The following is an 18,758-nucleotide window of genomic DNA, read 5'->3' as shown; positions in this document are numbered from 1 at the left end:
GTTTTGAAAGGAAGGTTAAAACTGCTGTGCTCACAAAAGTGCCTGGGTCTACAGAACTCCCTGGCTCCTCATGCAGGCACCAGTGCGGTGTGTGGAGGTCACCGAGAACCCACTCCACCGTGGCTCCCGTGCCTCCAGTGCCTTAAGCCAGGCGTGCGTTTGCAACCTCACTCCACCCCTCCGAGGCAGGCATTATCTCCATTTTGTAGCTGAGAGCTGAGTGAGACTCAACAAGATTAAGCAACTTGCCCACAGCTGATAGTTAAAAATTAAGCCTAGCCCTGACCAGTTTGGCGCAGTGGACAGAGCGTTGGCCTGCGCACCGAAGGGTCCTGGGTTTGATTTCCGGTCAAGGGCACATACCTCAGTTGCAGGTTCAATCCCCCGCAGTGGTTGGCAAACTCATTAGTCAACAGAGCCAAATATCAACAGTACTTCTTCAAAATCGACTAGCCCAGGCCGAAAACCGATTTCTGCGCATGGGCCACGAAGTTTCAATCACACTGTACACGTGCCCTCACGTGGTATTTTGTGGAAGAGCCACGCTCAAGGGGCCAAAGAGCCGCATGTGGCTCATGAGCCACAGTTTGCTGACCACAGCCCCAGACCAATCAATGTGTCTCTCTCACATCAATGTTTCTCTCTCTCTCTCTCTCTCTCTCTCTCTCTCTCTCTCTCTCCCCCTCTCTCCCTCTCTCTTCAGCCTCTCTCCCTTCCTTCTCTCTTTCTAAAAAAATCAATGAAAAGAATATCCTCTGGTGAGGATTAAAAAAACAATTTAAGCCCAGGTCTGCGTTATTCCAACCACTAAACTGCCTCAATATGAAAGCACTGCCCAGTTTTTATTTTAAAATAAATGATCACCTTTCAACTTTGGCCATCTCCCAGTCCTGTGAGCCACAGACACCCTGATCATCCCTTCGCCCACTGTGATTCCAGCGTTCACCTCAAGTGGGTGTGGCACGTTTGGTGTTTCTGCTTCTCACCAGGCGAGCTGCTGCTGTCATCAGCTTTGGGCCAAACTGAAGGCTGGGAAGGGGTTAGGATGGGGTTTCAGGGGACTGACCATCTCCGCAGGTTGTTGGGTAATTGTAAGTATTGAACTTAACATTCCTTGGTAATTTCTTTTTAACACTGAAGGTTTTGTTTTTGTTTTTAGGGCCACAAAATACATGTAAATGAGCATTTTTCTCTTCAGACCCAGAAATAGTCAAGTTCTACAATGACAAAAGAGCCACACCAAATACTACATTCCCAGCATTCGCAGTGGGCCTGGAAAGACGAGGGGAGGCAACCTAGTGTGATGGTAGGAAGCTGGACATGGAGCTGCAACAGCTGACACTGACTCTCCACTTTGGGGAATTCACCTGACCTCTCTGAGTCTCAGCTTCCCCAACACGAACATGTCATGCAGATTAAGTGAAAATAATGCAGGCAAAATGCTTTAGCATTTTACTTAGTAGCAATAGGATTTACCAGGCTTTCCCGGCTAAGAGATGTGCAGGGGAAAAGGCAAGACATTATAAAATGCCCAGGTGTTGGAGGCGGCGTATTATGGAGGGGCTGGAGCTGGGGATGGGAGGGGCATGCACGGGGATGGTGCAACTTCAGGCCAACAGCAAAGCGGGCCAAATGCCAATCAGAGGAGTTGCCACTCTGTCCAGTCTGCAAGGGGAGCCTCTCGGAATATTCCAGCAGGAGGGGGGCAGAGGCCAGCCAGGGTTCCACAAAGGAAACTGGCTGGGGTGTGCAGGGTGGTCTGGGGGAGAGGGTGGCAGCGTGGGAAGCACTGCCATAGCCCTGGGACCTGCTGAGGACCGCGGACCAGGCCGTGGGGACACAGAGGAAAGCTATTTGAGGAAGTGGAAGCAATAGAACTTGGTGACTAATTCACACCTCAAAAATCTATCAGGTCAGTGGACCTAAATAGGGCCATTGTTCCTAATAAAAACTCTTCTGCGCCCAGAAAATGATCTAGAGTCAGCGGTTCTCAACCTGTGGGTCGCGACCTCTTTGGCGGTCGAATGACCCTTTCACAGGGGTCACCTAAGACCATCCTGCATATCAGATATTTACATTACGATCCATAACAGTAGCAACATTACAGTTATGAAGTAGCAACAAAAATAATTTTATGGTTGGGGGGTCACCACAATGTGAGGAACTGTATTAAAGGGTCGCGGCGTTAGGAAGGTTGAGAACCACGACAAATCAGCACCAAGCACCCACTGCGCCTCCTGGGCCTCGGAGCCTCTGGGAGGTGTGAGCTGTAAAGCAGATCTGCTCCTAGCGGCTTACTTGATTCTAGCAGGTGGTTGGGCACTTCTCTTCTCTTCTTGGGCTCCTCCACGAGGCTCTTCAAAAGGAGGGGCGACACCGCATTGCATGGTTCCTCCACATTCTTCAGTTCTCTGCCGGGGGTTTTCACTGCTGCCATTTTATCATGAAAAATGGAGTGTTCTTCCTAGAGCCGAAGGTCATGTCCTGGGAAGAACACAGTAGCAGGACAGTCATCCCTGAGAAACCACACACATTTGTCCTCAGCCCTTGGCAAGTGTAGCCCTGGCGTCACTGTGTGCTGGCCCTCCCGGCCTCTGGCCTCTGCGGCCACCCCATTCCCACACACGGCTGTCCCATTAATCTCCTTGCATCACACATGCACCCAGTATCATGCCAGTGCTCAGCACCCTTTTGTGTCCTAACTCTCAGGAGCTTTTTCCAAAACATAGTCCTGATATGCTTCTTGCGCTGTTAGTAGAGGCGAGTGACAGCAACGTTAAGGGCCCTCACAGTTGAGTAAGTTTGGAAAATGCTGAAGTAAACAGTTAAACAGGCCTGTTCTTTCTGAGGTTTCTCCCAAGCAGATTCTCAGATGCGACCATGAAACCCTTTAATCTTGGAGACACTGTGAGGACACGGGCATTTCTGAGCTGCCTTCCTGGGCTGCTCTCTGTGGCAACGAGGAGAGGGAGACGCCACAGCCATCCTCTGCCTCCTCTGGCCCCTCCTAGGAGCTGTCTGAGAAGCCAGGAAGGGTCCCGGGCATGTCATACCCTTTGCCAGTCTTGCCTTCCCTAACACAGTCATTTCAAGTCCCACCTTCTTCGTAAAGTCCACACAGATCCCAACACTCTAACATCCGTTAGCAATGACTGCCTCTTCTCATTTGGCATTAACAATTTATTGCCCTGGCTTCATTCAGAATGTCCGGTTCGAAGTGGAAGCTACACAAAACACAATGTATTGCCCTGTAATGGCACCTTACAAACCCCACACATCTCTGTATTTTCCCAGCTAAGTGTCTAACCCGGGGCCCTTGTACAGACGGGGACAGCTCTGTGAAGGCCCTGAAATTGAATGTAAAATCGCGTATGGATCTCTATGTCCTGTGTGTTTGGGTGGTGGTTGTGTTTTTGAGAAGGTTCATAACTAGATCCCCCAAAAGTCCCCGGCATTGAGCAAAAGGAGGCTGACTACCCTGAGGTGCTTAACAACCACTTTCTGAAAGAAGCTGCTCCTTTCCCCTCACTGGCCATCCGGCTCCCTGGCATCGCTGCATCCCCGCCCTCGGCCCAGCCGCCACCTCACCTGCTTCAGCCCTGACACCCCCCACGCTCCTCCTCCCGACCCTTCTCCACCACAGTTCCCATTAATCCCCTCGCATCACACATGCACCCAGATGCCTGAGCAAACCGTCCTCCGTTTCACTCACCGCCAGGATGACCCTGTTTCCTTTTGCACAGCCCCCCACCCACTCCCCGCCCTGGGTCCCCTCCCCCATCCTCCGGGCAGGCCCTCTCCTCCTGGCCAAACGCCGCTCCCTCCGCTCGCTTTACTCCATCCCCTGCTAGGGGTTGGGATGGATCCTCGACCCACGGCCCACCACGTCCCCACTAATCCTTTAGGCCCGGCCTCTCCTGCGACCCAGCCCAGGCTGACTTGCGGCTGGACACCGCCAGGGGTTCAGGCTGCCCCAGCAGCTCGGAGGCCACGGGGGCCACCCCCGCCCCAGTCCCAGGGCGGCTCACACTGGAGGTGGTCCCCGGCAGGATTTCGAGAGCGCCAGCGCTTGCAGAGTGTCGCCATGACAACGGGACGCGCTCCCGGGGGTTAGGACGGGGCGCGACCAAATTCCCCAGAAACGTGGGGGGAACCGTGCTGTCGCAGCATGAGGTCCGGAGGCCCTGGGTGTCTTCTGGGGACCCTGAGCAGGCTGTGGGGCCTGGGGGAACAGAGAGCCACTTGGGCGGTGCAAAGCCAATGGGTTCCGGGGCGGGGGGCGGGGGGGAATGAGAGGTCGGGAGAGGCTATAACCTGGGCACCTGGAAGAGCAGATCGCGGGAGAGGGGCGGGCTGAAAGGGGCGTGGCCTCCCCGGCTCTGTGGGTGCAGCCTCCCCAACACGTTCGTTCAAGGACGCCCTACTTTAATATCGTTCGTTTTGCGTTTTCTATTATGACAAGTTTCAAATAGATGCAAAGGTAGGAAGAATAGTATGATGAACCTTCAGCACTCGCCTGCAACAATGATCAAATCATGGCCAATCTTACTTTATTTGTACATTTTCCCCTACTCCCTGCATTATTTCAAGAAAACCCCAGACATCATTTCCCCCGTAAATAGTTCAGAATATAACTCCAGAAGATAAGGACTCTTAAAGAACATACCCACAAGATGCCCTGGCCGGTTTGACTCAGTGGTCGCTCAGTGGTTAGAGCGTGGGCCCATGGACCTGAAGGGTCTCAAGTTCAATTCCCAGTCAAGGGCAAGTACCTTGGTTGCAGTCTGGATCCTGGGGCGTCTCTCTCACAAGTCTCTCATCTCTCTCTCTCTCTCTCTCTCTCTCTCTCTCTCTCTCTCCCCCCTTCCTTGTTCCTCCCCTCCACTCTTTCTTAAAAAACCAATGGAAAAATGTCATCAGGTGAGAATTAAAAAAACAAACAAATTGTGAGAATTATAACCACAATATCAGTACCTAAAAAATTACAATAACTTTTAACATCAAATATTCTGTACTCAATTGTCTCATAAATGTCATAAAATATTTTTAGAGTTTGCCTGTTTGAATCAGAATTCAAACAAAATCCACACATTGTGATAGATTGATATGTTTCAGGTCTCCTTTAATCAATGGATTCTCCCTCCGTATCATTTTGTTGTTATTATTTTTTTTTATTAAATCTTTATTGTTCAGATTACTTTGTTTAGGTGCACGATTTTTGTCCAGTTTCTTCCCGCATCTCCCATTCCCCTTTCCCCCCCAAGAATAGTCAGTCCATTCCCTTTCTATGTCCCTGATTCATTATAATCACCAGTTCATTCTGTAAATCAGATTATTTATTCACTTGATTCTTAGATTCACTTGTTGATAGATGCATGTTTGTTGTTCACAATTTGTATCTTTACCTTTTTCTTCTTCCTCTTCTTAAAGGATACCTTTCAGCATTTCGTATAATACTGGTTTAGTGGTGATGAACTCCTTTAGCTTTTCCTTATCTGTGAAGCTCTTTATCTGACCTTCAATTCTGAATGATAGCTTTGCTGGATAAAGTATTCTTGGTTGTAGGTTCTTGGTATTCAGCACTTTGAATATTTCTTGCCATTCCCTTCTGGCCTGCCAAGTTTCTGTTGAGAAATCAGCTGACAGTCGTATGGGTATTCCCTTGTAGGTAATTGAGTCTCTTTCTCTTGCTGCTTTTAAGATTCTCTCTTTGTCTTTTGCTCTTGGCATTTTAATTATGATGTGTCTTGGTGTGGTCCTCTTTGGATTCCTTTTGTTTGGGGTTCTCTGCGCTTCTTGGACCTGTAAGTCCATTTCTTTCACCAGGTGGGGGAAGTTTTCTGCCATTATTTCTTCAAATAGGTTTTCAATATCTTGCTGTCTCTCATCTTCTGGCACCCCTATTATTCTGATGTTGGTACGCTTGAAGCTGTCCCAGAGGCTCCTTACACTATCTTCGTATTTTCGGATTCTTTTTTCATTTTGCTTTTCCGGTTGGGTGTTTTTTGCTTCTTCGCATTTCAAATCTTTGACTTGATTCTTGCGCTCCTCTGGTCTGCTATTGGGTGTCTGTATAATATTCTTTATTTCAGTCCGTGTATGCTTAATTTCTAGTTGGTTCTTTATCATAGCATCGAGGGTCTCATTAGTTTTCGTGACTCTCTCCTCAAGTTTATTGACAGCTTCTAGCACATTTTTGCAAGCCCTCAAAATTGCGATTTTTAGCTCTATATCCTCCATTTCTGTCATGTTTTTTTGTCTCCGCATTTTTTATGCTTTCTTGGTGCACCCCCTAGTGGTCTTTGTGCGCAGTCTTGTTCTAGTTGAGCCTTGATTGTTGTAGTTAATACTAGAGGGATTTGACCACCAGGCCGACTGGCTGTGTGAATCAGCTGTGTCTGCCGCGGAAAACTTCTGTCCTCTGGGGAGGTGCTAATCTAGCCTTTGCCTGAGGCGATCTGGCAAATGGCTCTGCGCAGGGCTTGGGCGGGGCGGGCTCAACAGGGCGGGCGGAGGGAGCCGTTATGGTGCCCTCAGTCCTGTTCCCAGAGGCTCTGCTTCTCAGAACCCCCGGAACCGCTGCAAACCTCGGAGGGAAAGCTGCCTTCCAACTGATGCCAGACACTCCCGCTTCTCCCGTTTGGGTCCGAGTCCCCAGCGATTCGCCCGTATCTGGAGCTCAGAGTCTGAGACTCCCCCCTGACCGAAAACGACAACCGCGCTCTCAGCCACCAGCCCGCTTTGCGCGCGCACCTCCGCACCTGAGTTTTTTCCACACTGCGCCTCCTCTGAGCCTCGGTGTGCTGTTATTTTTCCTTCTAGTTGAAGAGTCTCTCCTCAGCCAGCCTTCCTGTGGTTCTGGGTGATGTCCATTCCGTCTTTTAGTTGTATTTTTGAAGTGGTTGTTTGCGGCAGCAGTCTCCGGTGTTTACCTATGCCGCCATCTTCCGGATCCGAACACCTCATTTTGTTGTTATTGCAATTTATTCTCTAAAAAAGTTGTTTCTGTCCTTGCTACTGATATTTAGGGGTTATGCCATGAAACTGGGAAGGCTCCCCTAACTTCCTGCCCTGTCTAGGCCACCCAGCTCACCGAAGACAGTGTTCCTTACACAGCCGCTCAGGCCTCTCTTCCCAGAGCTGCCCTTGTCCTCTCCCACCATCTATCTCTTGACACTTGTTTGATGCCATTTATGGCTTCGTGTTGATAAGAGATGATAGTAGGACTTCACTGAGGTTACCTGCCTCCTCACACCCACATCACTTGCTATGCTCTTGTGGTTTCTTGGTTTCTTCCATCTTCCCATTCTCCAATCCCTCCCTCCTGGCTACAGTCATCACTGGTTAAAAATCTGCCCATCTTTCAAGGCTACCCTAGAGATGGTGTATCCCCGACCCTTTCCATAACCTTACAGGTCACCAGGGCTGTTTCCCTCTCTGGGTCTCCATAAACTTTGCTCCACCATCTTTTTTAATACATCTTTTTACATGTTGTACCCATCATTACTTGTGTATGTGTCTTAAATTGCAGAATCCATTTATCTTTGGATCTCCCATGGCAGTAGTTGGCAAACCGCGGCTCGCGAGCCACATGCGGCTCTTTGGCCCCTTGAGTGTGGCTCTTCCTAAGCCTTAGGAGTACCCTAATTAAGTTAATAACAATGTACCTACCTATATAGTTTAAGTTTAAAAAATTTGGCTCTCAAAAGAAATTTCAATCATTGTACTGTTGATATTTGGCTCTGTTGACTAATGAGTTTGCCAACCACTGTCCCACAGCCCTTGACACAGTACTTTGTTCATAGCAGGGGTCCTCAAACTACAGCCCGCCGGCCACATGCGGCCCACCGAAAACAATTATCCGGCCTGCCGGGTGTTTTTGCCGCCGCTGCCTGTTGCTTAGCAGCCGACTCGTCCCGGGCTGCAGTGCGCATGTGTGGAATGTGCACCGCACTCTCCGACTCCCCTCCTTCTCTCTGTCTCTGACTCCTCCTCTCAGTCTCGGGTGTGATCCGACGAGTCACGAGCTTGCCTGTGCAGAGCCTGCTGCTGCCTGAGGACCGAGGTAAGAACAAGTTAGAATTTATTTTTTTTTTTGAAGTTAGGAGGTCTATTTTTTTTTATTTTGCAGTTAGTAGGGCCTTTTTTTTGAAGTTAGGAGAGCCTTTTTTTTTGAAGTTTTTGTTTTTTACTTCAAAATAAGATATGTGCAGTGTGCATAGGAATTTGTTCATAGTTTTTTTTTAAACTATAGTCCGGCCCTCCAACGGTCTGAGGGACAGTGAACTGGCCCCCTGTTTAAAAAGTTTGAGGACCCCTGGTTCATAGTGATTACCCAGTAACTGTTGGCCAAGTGGGTAAAAAATTCATTTGCTTCTAGAGTAGGTCACTTTAGTTCTTTCTGTTTTGTTGCCCCAACAAGGTTGTAGATTTCAGGACAGGTACTATGTTTCCAATAGTGGCAGAATTTTCCACCCAGCTTAAATCATCAAATGTGTTTCCACACATTTTTTAAAATGAGTATTGAGTAGTACCTAATACTTTTTACTTAATTTATTCCTTGGAAAAATTGCCAAATTCCCTATTTTATCCATAGATGTGATATAATATGCAGGTCTCTGTACAATCAATTAACCAAATTGTGTGGTTGCCTACTTCCACTTTCTTACCAATAGAACCTCAGCTTTGATTAGGTTTCTCCCCACGTCTCCAATTCCAGCAGTAGATCCTGACTAGTCTAGGCCAGTCATTGAGTTTCTGACCCTTTTGCCCATGGCTGATTTAGAATTGAGTCTGTAACCCAATTCTGGTCACAGAGAGGCGTAGGCTTCTGGGAGACCTCTGGCAAAGGCTTCCTCTCTCCTAAGAAAGAGGCATACATAGATACAGTATCTTCCTCTGCCTGGACATTGCAGTGTCCAGAAGTGAATCCTTGGAATTGCTGTAGCCAGCAGAGGCCACGAGGGGCCCCAGCACTAGGTGAAGCTGATGAGGACAGCAGGAGACAGGAAGAAGGCTCGACCTAGACGACAGCATTTCACCTCTGATTGTTTGGCACCTGCATCCCATATCTCTTTCTTTCAGCTGAAAGCATTCTAACATACAATTAAAAGCGTGTTCCTGCTCAACGTGTGAACTGTGGCACAGGAGCTTGTTAGAAATGCAGAATTCCAGGTCACCCCAGACCTAATGCATCAGATTCTGCATTTTAAGAAGACCCCTCAGGAGATTCGTAGACACATTAAAGTTTGGGAATCACTGAACTGATGCCCAACAATTACAGCTGTTTTAGGTTATCCGTTATTTAATCAGTTCATTTATGTATTTCACATTTATTTAGCTTCGTGTTTGCCATGAGCAGAACACAAAGGTATCCCAACCTCCTGAAAACTAAATCAATGAGATGAGTGTTATAACAGGTGCAGAAGCTGCAAGCCGCACACCTTGGTAGCAAAAGGGAGCAATTAATCTCCTTGCTTAAAGCCCCTCAGTAACTTCACATTGTACAGAAACTAAAATTCTAATTCTTAACACAAGTTTCAAGGCTTTGCAGGACCTGACTGCTGGCCCCTCTTCCCGCCTTCTCCTCACCCGATTCCTCTGTGCTCCTCCCACACCCCCTGGCCTGGTGTGATGGGTTAAAGCAGGCTGAAAATTCTTTGACACCTTCCCCGTGGACAGGTGGGTCCCTATACCCTCCCCTTGAACCTAGGTAGGTCTATGGCTGCTTTAACTTCCCAGTCCAGTTCTGCATGGATTTCTGACCCCCCAATTAGTGAGAAATAATAAAATGGTTGTTGTTTCAATCCTATAAATTTGAGCATAGATACAGCTGCAGGATAAAATAACCAGAAACATGGATAATTCCTATGCATCCTAAGAATCCATTCCTCAAAGGGTTTTTTTCCTGGCTTCCCTTTAGTTAAAATTTGTGAGAGATTTTAATCTGGACAAAACCCAGGAGGAACTAGGGCCTCTCCAGCTCTGGGGTCTCTCCCTTCAATGCCCTTAACGCAGTGTGTGATTCTCAACTGATGGGCTTGCCTCTTCGATGAGTTCAATGAAGGCTGATTGTTCACCACTGTATACTCATCACCTTGTACAATGCCTGGCACTGGGACCCCAAATTATCGTAGAATTTATTTATTTACGAGTTATGTCAAGTGAGTTCTAAATATATATTTTTGGAATATGGACAATATATTAATATGGTTCAAAATTCAAGAAGTAAAAATTCTCCCTTTGACTCTTGTCCTTAGCCACCAGGTTCCCTTTCCCAGAGGTAACTCATGTTACTAGATTCTTATATCTTTCCAGGGATATGTTACACATATAGAAGCAATTATATGTATGCTTACATGTGTGAAAAGTTCATCCCCTATTTAAAAACCCAAGTACCGTACTCTCCCGACTCCTGTTTTTTCACTTAAAAATATATCTGGATGATCATTCCATATCACCATATCATCGTTCAAGTACCTCCTCATTCCTTTTTGTGGCTATGAATACTCTATGATTTATATAATCAGTCCCCCATTATCAGATATTTGCATTGTTCCTCATCTTTTGCTATTATAAACTGTACTAGTGGCTCGTTGCATGAAGATTCGCGTAATAGGCCTTCCTTGCCCTGGCTGCCGGCACCGGTTTTCCTCCGGCACCCGGGACCCAGGCCTTTGGTCCAGCCGCAGCAGCAAGGCTTGGCTTCTCCGCTCTGGCTGCTCCCAGCCCCTCCTTTTTTTTTTTCCAGCTCCTCAAGCAGAGGTCAGGGCTGGCTGAAAGCCTGGGTTGCCCCCAGTGACCCAGGCCCCCAGCCACTCCTTGAGCGGAGTCCAGGGCCTGCAGGAAGCTTGGCTTCCTCCATTGCCAGGAGCAACCAAAGCCTCCTGCTCACTCCAGCTCTGTGGCCTCCGCCATCTTCAATCGTCTTCAGTCTTCGCTCTGTGCCTGTGTATGCAAATTAACCACCATCTTTGTTGGGTTAATTTGCATAGTCACTCTGATTGGTTGGTGGGCATAGCGGAGTGACACCAATTTGCATGTTTATCTTTTATTAGTGTAGATTGTAATGATTTAAACAAGTGAATACATCATTTCTACAAACATGTACATACATCCACTCATACACACCTTTGTGTCTATAAGAAAAATCCCTGAAGTGTGCTAGGTTAAAGGGTCTGTACATTGGTAAATACTGATAACTATTGTCAAATTTCCCCTCATGGACTTTGCATTAATTATTCACTCCTACTTGTAATGCATGAGAGCACTTGTTTCCTTACAACCTCACTAACAGAATATATTATAAAACTTTTATATTTTTACCAATCTGATAGATAAAAATAGTATTTCAGTATGGTTTTATTTTTTATTTTTCTAATATAAGTAAAGGTGAGCATGTTTTTATATGTTTAGGAGACATTTGTGTTTCCTTTTCTATAAATCCATGTCCCCGTTTTTCCATAGGGTTTTGATCTTTTTCTTATTGAGTTGTTGGAGCTCTTCATATATTAGGGATATTAGTCTATTGTTTGTGATGTTGTAAAATGTTCCCCCAGCTCGTCATTTGCTCTTAATAGTTTTTTAAAATTGTTTATATTGTGTTCATTATATCTTGAATATTACTTAGTGGCTTAAAGCAACTATAATCGTTTAGTATCTCTCACATTTTCTGTGGGGTGGGAATTCAGGCAGGGCAAGCAGAGATGGCTTGTTTCTGCTCCATAATGTCTGGGGTTTCAGGAGGAAGACCCAAAAGCTAGGGGGTGGGAGAGTCTGAAGGCATCATCTGGTGGTTGGTGCTGAAGCTACCATCTGGGAACCTAGATAAGGCTCTTGACCAAAATACCCACATGTGCCCTGAACTTCCTCACGCCGTGGTCGCTGGGTTCCAGGAGAGAGCCAGGCTTAGGCTGCATTTCTGCTATGACCTGGCCTTGGAAGTTATGCAGCAGCACCTCCGCCTCATTCTATCAGTTGGGAATGTTGCAAAGCTCCACCAGGAGCATAGACTCGACCTTCTGGCGAAGGAGGGTCAGCTTCCGAAGAGTGTCTCCTTCTGGCATTGACTGTGGCTGTGAGGCTGCAGACCTGCTGCAGGCATTTTGCCCAGAGCAAGATTCGCCTGAGGTCATCCCACTGAGAGGAAAGGGCAGAGGAGCCTGAGCCACGCACTAGTCCACCCTGAAGCGTGCTCTGTCTCTGGCTCTCCAGCAGGTGAGCTGATACCTACCCTTATTGCTGTCACACCCCGTTTATGTTGGTTTGTCTATTTTCTTCAGCCAAATGCATCTTAATTTATGTATCCAGACAATTTAATTGCACTGAATTATTTGCAACCTCATGGCAATGCTGAAATATGGGTATTACTTTTCCCATTATACAGATGAAGAAATTGAAGCCTAGAGGGCCAAAGTAACTTGCCCAAGGTCACATGGCTAATTGATGACTAGGTCAGAATTTGAACCCAGTTTTGTCTGTTGCGAATATTCTTTTCTGTATGCCAAGCCAAACTGCCTTATGGGCAGAAATGTGGGGAGCCCTTGGGAGGCTGGGAGGTAAGGCCTTGGGAGCAATAGCTCATGTACAGTTTTATTTGCTCTCTTTTGATCTGTTTTAACCATAATATTTCATATAAATGCTCAAAAGGATGCTGACAAATGGAGGAGGGAATAATAAAAGTAAAGGAAAAACTGCCTTCCGGACAAAGCCAGCCCACATTGCCAGAGTGTAAACAGTGAACCCGGACCATAAAAGTCTCATTAAAATGTCAGCGTTACATCTTTGTACTTCAACACTGAATAGGAAATCACGCATGCCCCATTATTTATGGCTCATCAATAATACATTAGCTCGGCTCCCAGTAAAGCTCACATTCAGGCAAGGACAGACCTTTTTGTTTGGTTTATTGAGCAGCTGACAGGGCAGAGCAAGTTCATTTCATTGGTAGAGTCACTCGGTGAAGGCCTTAAACCAGGGATAGCCAACTCCTCACTCCTCCCAATGCTCTCCCCCTTCCCACCCCAAATCAACCCCTTCAGCTCATATATTACGTTCCCTGGAAGCCTTCCTTAAGTGTATGTCAGGGCTCTTTCTGTTACCAGTGACAGAATGGATTCAAAAGTGAACAAAAAAAGTTAAAAAATAATCTATCATCTATCGAGAGAGGCTTTAGCCACAGCTGCAACTAGGTGACAGGTGATGAGTTCAAGATCTGGCCTCTCTTTGTTTCCTGGTTCTCTCACTCTGCGTTGCCTCCATTCTTAGCCAGAATCTCTTCATGCGATGGAAAGGCTGTCATCTTGCTCCCAACTTGAGCTTAGTGCCAACACATACTGTTTTTGTTGCTGCTGTGTCATCTCTATTGGCCCAGCTTCAGTCATGTGCCCATTCTTGAGCCAATCACTGTGATTAGTTGGTGAGGTGACTCTCCTCCTCCAGGTCAGGGTCATGTGCTCACTCCTGGGCTATTGGTGGTGAAAGCCCCACCCAAGCTTCCGTGGTCTGAGATCAGGAAAGGGGTCTTGTATCAAAAAACGGAAATAAAGTCTGGCCAGACACAACCAACGGACTATTAGGTTGAACCTTATAAAATTGTCAATATTCAAATGTATTTTACCTAAAAATATGGTGATCGATATGACCCAACCTAAGACATTACCAGGCTTGTTCTGGTCCCTCAATACATGCTCCCATAGAATTTATCAGTTTGAGTATCATCCACCATACATTCTGCAGTTGCTTATTCCATCCAACCGATAGATTTGTTCAATGTGTGCCTATAATAGCCTCTGAAGCTTTAAACACCAGCCTCAGTCATCTTTCCAGGGCTCCCAGGAGGGGGCCCAATCATAGGACCTCTGGCTTTGTGCTTGGGGCTGAGGTTACCAAGGGCAACTTCCCCATGCCGCTATCATCCTGGCACACAGCACCTGAGTCAGAGTAGGTACTCCATAAATATTCATTGAATGAATGTGCTTATTTCGTTTTCTAACACTGCTTATTGCTATTGGAAATATGCCAAAAAAATGACATGACTTCTTGTTGGAAAAATAATTAAAAACAAAATCTCCCGCAAACCAGATGAATCCTCTCCACAAAATGAAGAACAAACCAGTTTTATTATTGGATAAGTGTTAAACTAAACTGGGAAGCACATCACCAGCAATCCACAAAAGAGATTGCAAAGACAAATAAAAATCTTACCCTCTTATATAGCCAGGCAGATACAATCCATGGCACACATTTGCTAATTGTCTTTGTCTAAAGGAAAAAAGGAACTTCTCATAGCTCTTCTACAAGCGGGAAATTACAACTTGGAACTGCATGCCTGGGCTACTCTCCCACAGTGAGAGGGAGACAGAGCTCCGTCTTCCTCATGCTCACATTTCACAGAGATGACAAGGCCTTCGAGAAAGAATGTCCGGGGTGCAAAACTGGCAAGAGGCTTAATCAGCTTTTAACAAGATTTGCATGGGAAAGGGAAAGGATTTCTAATGGTAGTTTTCTAAAGAAAATGCTGAAGGAAGATGGAGAGGAGAAAAGATGTCTTTCCCTTTTGACAACAGGGAAATTTTTAATTTTTGAGGGAATTTGTATTACAGGAGAGGAAAAATCTCCCCAGCTCACCCCCTGCTCTCCCAGGTTCAATGGTGGAGGGGAAGAGAGTTGGGGAGAGGGTTGTAACAGAGAGATAGGGAAAGAGGGCTGAAGAGCCCCCAGCTGCTCCAGCCCCAGACATAGGAGTCTTTCTGCCCAGGCTCAGATATTTGAGTGAACATATCTTGGGGTGACTCTGGTACCAGCCACCATCTATGTAACTGTGTGAGAGAACCCAAATGAGAACTACCTGGCTAAGCCCAGTCAACCCCTAGAACTGGGACATGATTAAAAACAATAGCTAGTTTTTCAGTGCTAGACTTGGGGTTAATGGGTATAGGAGTGATGGAAACAACTTATGTCTGGGAATCAAAAGACCCAAGTTTTAGTACTAGCAGTCCTACCTCTCAGCTGTGTAATCTTGAGTTACAGATTCATCAAATCTCAGTTTCTTCACCTATTAAATGGGTATAATGATATTTCCAAGTAGGGTTATTCTCCATTTGCCTCATCCCTCCCAAACCCATTTTCAACCTTCTCCACCCAGGAGATTAAACTCTGTAGACAGTTTCTTCCTGTGGCTTCACTCCCCATCTGCCTGCCTTGTCTCTGGCTTTAGGTTGGGTCAGCCCTTGGAAGACATTGCTGGGAGACCAGTGGACCAGGAAAGAGAGAGTTGAGGGTATTTATCCCACCACTGGATGCCCTTGCCAGGCTGCATTTTTGACAGTGGCTACATTTCTCCATGGTTAAGCTCATATGGGTGGCTCCTCTCCTGAGGGCAGTTCTTGCCAGCTTCTGAGAACACTGCTTTCTCTCCCTGCCCTTTATTACAGAAAAAAAGGCCCACCCATGTGGCTCATTGGTTGAGCGAAGACCTATGAACCAGGAGGTCACAGTTCGATTCTTGGCTGGGGCACATTCCCTGGTGGTGGGCTCAATCCCAAGTAGGGGGCATGCAGGAAGCTGCCAATCAATGATTCTCTCTTATCATTGACATTTCTATCTCTCTCTCCCTCTCCCTTTCTTTCTGAAATCAATTATATATATGAAAAGAGCATTATTCTGACACTTGTTAAAATGTAAGATTTTATTCCATAATTTAATAAAGGAACACTTTATTCAAGACTATTGCAATAGGGGAGAAAGATTGAACTCAGCTTGAAATACAAGAAAGGACAAATGGGGATTTATAGAAAAGAAGCAGGTAAGGGGTCAGTGGATGGAGGATGACTAAGAGGAGACATCAAGCATCGAGAATAGGGGGGTTCTTGATAAACTGACAGGATTTAGACATCAAAGGTGAGGGATGAGGAACTTGACCAGATATGAAGGGTGATCAGATATCAGGAGTAGGGGGATTCTCACAAAACCGATGGCAGGACTCTTACTGAGACCCGGCTAGGCAGGCCAAAGACAGACAGCGCCACGGTGGAGACTCAGTCAGAAGAGGACTCAGAGAACTGGAGTGAAATTTGGTCAAGAGAGTGTCTTTGTCAGCCGCAGGCCCATTGTTGCTAATCCCTGGCTCCTCAGCTCCCTTGTTGGTTCTCTTAACCTCGCCCACACCTCTGCACACAGTCCTGTTCTTGAACTCTCTGTGAGCAATGGTTGTTCCCTCTCCTGCCAGCCACTGACTGCTGGCCCTACCTAACCCACAGACTTGCTTTGAGGACCACATGAGATGCTGTGTGCAAAACAACTATGGAAGGCCAGCATTAAGGAAGTCATCTTCATGATTGAGAGGAATCCTAGTACAGTGGTCGGTCCTGTGTTCAAATCTTGGACTTGCCCCTTTTTATTTGTGTTGTTGGAGGCGAGTGCTTATCTTCCTCAAGTCTAAGTTTTCATCCTACTAGTCAAAGAAAGGATTCTCTCTCTTGTAGTCTTGAAGGATCCAATATGACAACACACCCTAAATTCCTGCAAGCCTCCCGCACACATGACAGGTATTAAGTATGGTGTTAGTTCCCTACCTCTTCCCCCAACCCCTGTTATGAAATTGTTTTCTCAGTGGGTTTTACAAAGCCGCTGATGCATCCCAGGCTTCTAAAAGGGCTTCTCACACAGCACTTCAGACCCTTTTCTCAATGCTCTGAGAGCAGAGCCTCCCATTATGGAAGAATCAAGGCTTGCCACAGGCCAGGAATTTATTGAATTGCCTAAAACAAATGTTGTTTTGCTTTTTCACTGAAGATCATGAGGTTCTGGTATAGCACACTAATTGCATTTTTGTGTTGTTTTCTTTTTATCTCTTTCCATAAAAAAGAACAGATACATACAGTGGTTACAGAAAATATTCGAGCAACAGAGAAGTCTATACAGTAAAAATTGCAAGTCCGGCCGGGACCAGTTTGGCTCAGTGGATGGAGCGTCGGCCTGCGGACTGAGGGGTCCCAGGTTCGATTCCGGTCAAGGGCGTGTGCCTGGGTTGCGGGCACATCCCCAGTGGGGGATGTGCTGGAGGCGGCTGATCGATGTTTCTCTTTCATCAATGTTTCTAACTCTCTGTCTCTCTCCCTTCCTCTCTGTGGAAAATCAATGAAATGTGTTAAAAACAAATTGCAAGTCCGTACCTCATGCACTTTCTGATGCACATTTAGGGTGTTGGAGTCACAGTTTTCTTTCCAGTCTAAATATCAAACCAATTGAGAAATTAAATGAAGACAGACAGGACCAAACATCACTTTTATTAGCAATGATGTTGGCCTTGGAGAATGTGGTTGACAGTCGTGGGCAAGTGAACCTCAGAATCAGATAGACCACCACCCTTTCACTGATGTTATTGGATCAACACAGTCAGAGTCTTGGCCACCAAGGACAGCCTGGCCCAGGGCAACTCAGTTACGGGCTCTCTGCAGGTTGCAGTGCTGTCAAAGGAAGGCGAGATTTGGGGGGCAGAACTTCATGCCAGTCCTTATCCCAAATGCATCAGTCATGTAAAGCTGGCCTCTCGTGTGTGTGTGTGTGTGTGTGTGTGTGTGTGTGTGTGTTGGGAGGAGGGGGATTAATGAGATGGGTAGAGAGAGGCCAGGAGGGTTACACTCATGGCTGTTCTCCATGAGGAAGGAAACGTCAAGGAGGGCCAGTGCTCCCCTTCCACATGCATTATCTCCCGTTTTCTGCTCCTGCGATGGTGCTCCCACAAACATCCACGTACATCTTCCATTGGACCCTTGGGTGAGCATTTCTGTAGTGAAAGTTCCTAAAAGTGAGATATGTAAACTTTAGATGGACATGTACTGAGTACTGACTGTGGACTGGGAGCTGAAAGTGGATTTCCCCCCTTTTTTTCCTCGGTAGTTTACCAAGCCCGCCGTATCCGTCGCCTCTTCATGCAGGACGGCTGCTGAAGCTGCAGCATCTTCCTTGAACAGCGGTTTGGCGATCTGACCAGAGGCCAGTCACCGAGTTGGGTCAGCAGAGCCAGGCTGTCCCATCTCACCTTCTGAGTCGCATGTATCTGGACATGTCACTGATCCTCCTCCACCCTCCATGTCCTCCTCTGTAAAACTGATAGAATATCACCAAAGGGTCTTGGGGGGAATTAAACGAGTTGATGTATAAAGTGCCTGGAGAAAGGCCAAGATGGAAAGAGAGAGAAGAGGAAAGGGAGTGGACACAGTGCAGAGGGAGTAAAAATCGGGTGTACAAGAGCCTTTTGAGGGTACCTTACACGGAGAGGCCAAAGGCCATCCTTGGGAACATCTGCGCACTCGGACTCGGGTTGAGCAGCTCCTGGGAAAACCTGCCTGGTGTTTAATAACCTCCAGCAGCGCCCGGAAGCACCAGGCTTCCAGGTGCCCCGGTGGCCCACAGGGTCCTCCTTGGTCCACCTGACATCAGAGGCTTCTTTCCAGAACGGGCCAGTGTAGCTTTAATAGTAAGAAGAGTAGAGTGAGAACCAGAAATCAAATGCAAGGTGCCTGCCCCACGGCCTCAATGCAAGAGCCACCGACAGCACCCGCTGGTCACGGGCACTAGCACAGGCTTCTCTCTCCCGAGGTGGGTATGAGCACAGGTGCCCTTAGGCAGGGGAACCGACGTTCTGAAGGTGGCTGGGTTGCTCATTCGTGCGCAGCAAGGTTGTGGCGGGGCTGAGCGCTCTTTCCGGAACTGGGGGTGTTGCTAAGCCCTGGTGCCCTCTCCCGGTCTCCTCC

General features: G+C 47.1%; 2 protein-coding genes across 2 annotated transcripts in view; one reads left to right on the top strand and one right to left on the bottom strand.

Moving 5' to 3' along the window:
• Nucleotides 1-4,249, bottom strand: part of CFAP221 (cilia and flagella associated protein 221) — a 96,013-nt gene extending 91,764 nt beyond the window's left edge. Inside the window, exons 1-2 of the mRNA XM_005876486.2 lie at nucleotides 4,029-4,249; nucleotides 2,299-2,484 (exon numbers count right to left, since the gene is read on the bottom strand). Coding sequence (XP_005876548.1) covers nucleotides 2,299-2,437 — 139 coding nt within the window. The 5' untranslated portion in view covers nucleotides 2,438-2,484; nucleotides 4,029-4,249. The remainder of the gene's footprint in view (nucleotides 1-2,298; nucleotides 2,485-4,028) is intronic.
• A 13,482-nt stretch (nucleotides 4,250-17,731) lies between these two features.
• SCTR (secretin receptor) overlaps nucleotides 17,732-18,758 on the top strand; it is an 88,866-nt gene continuing 87,839 nt past the window's right edge. The window contains exon 1 of the mRNA XM_014547886.1: nucleotides 17,732-17,778. Coding sequence (XP_014403372.1) covers nucleotides 17,732-17,778 — 47 coding nt within the window. The remainder of the gene's footprint in view (nucleotides 17,779-18,758) is intronic.

This window comes from Myotis brandtii, unplaced genomic scaffold (genome assembly GCF_000412655.1).
Source record: "Myotis brandtii unplaced genomic scaffold, ASM41265v1 scaffold488, whole genome shotgun sequence".
Taxonomy (NCBI): domain Eukaryota; kingdom Metazoa; phylum Chordata; class Mammalia; order Chiroptera; family Vespertilionidae; genus Myotis; species Myotis brandtii.
This window is presented reverse-complemented; position numbering and strand designations above follow the sequence as displayed.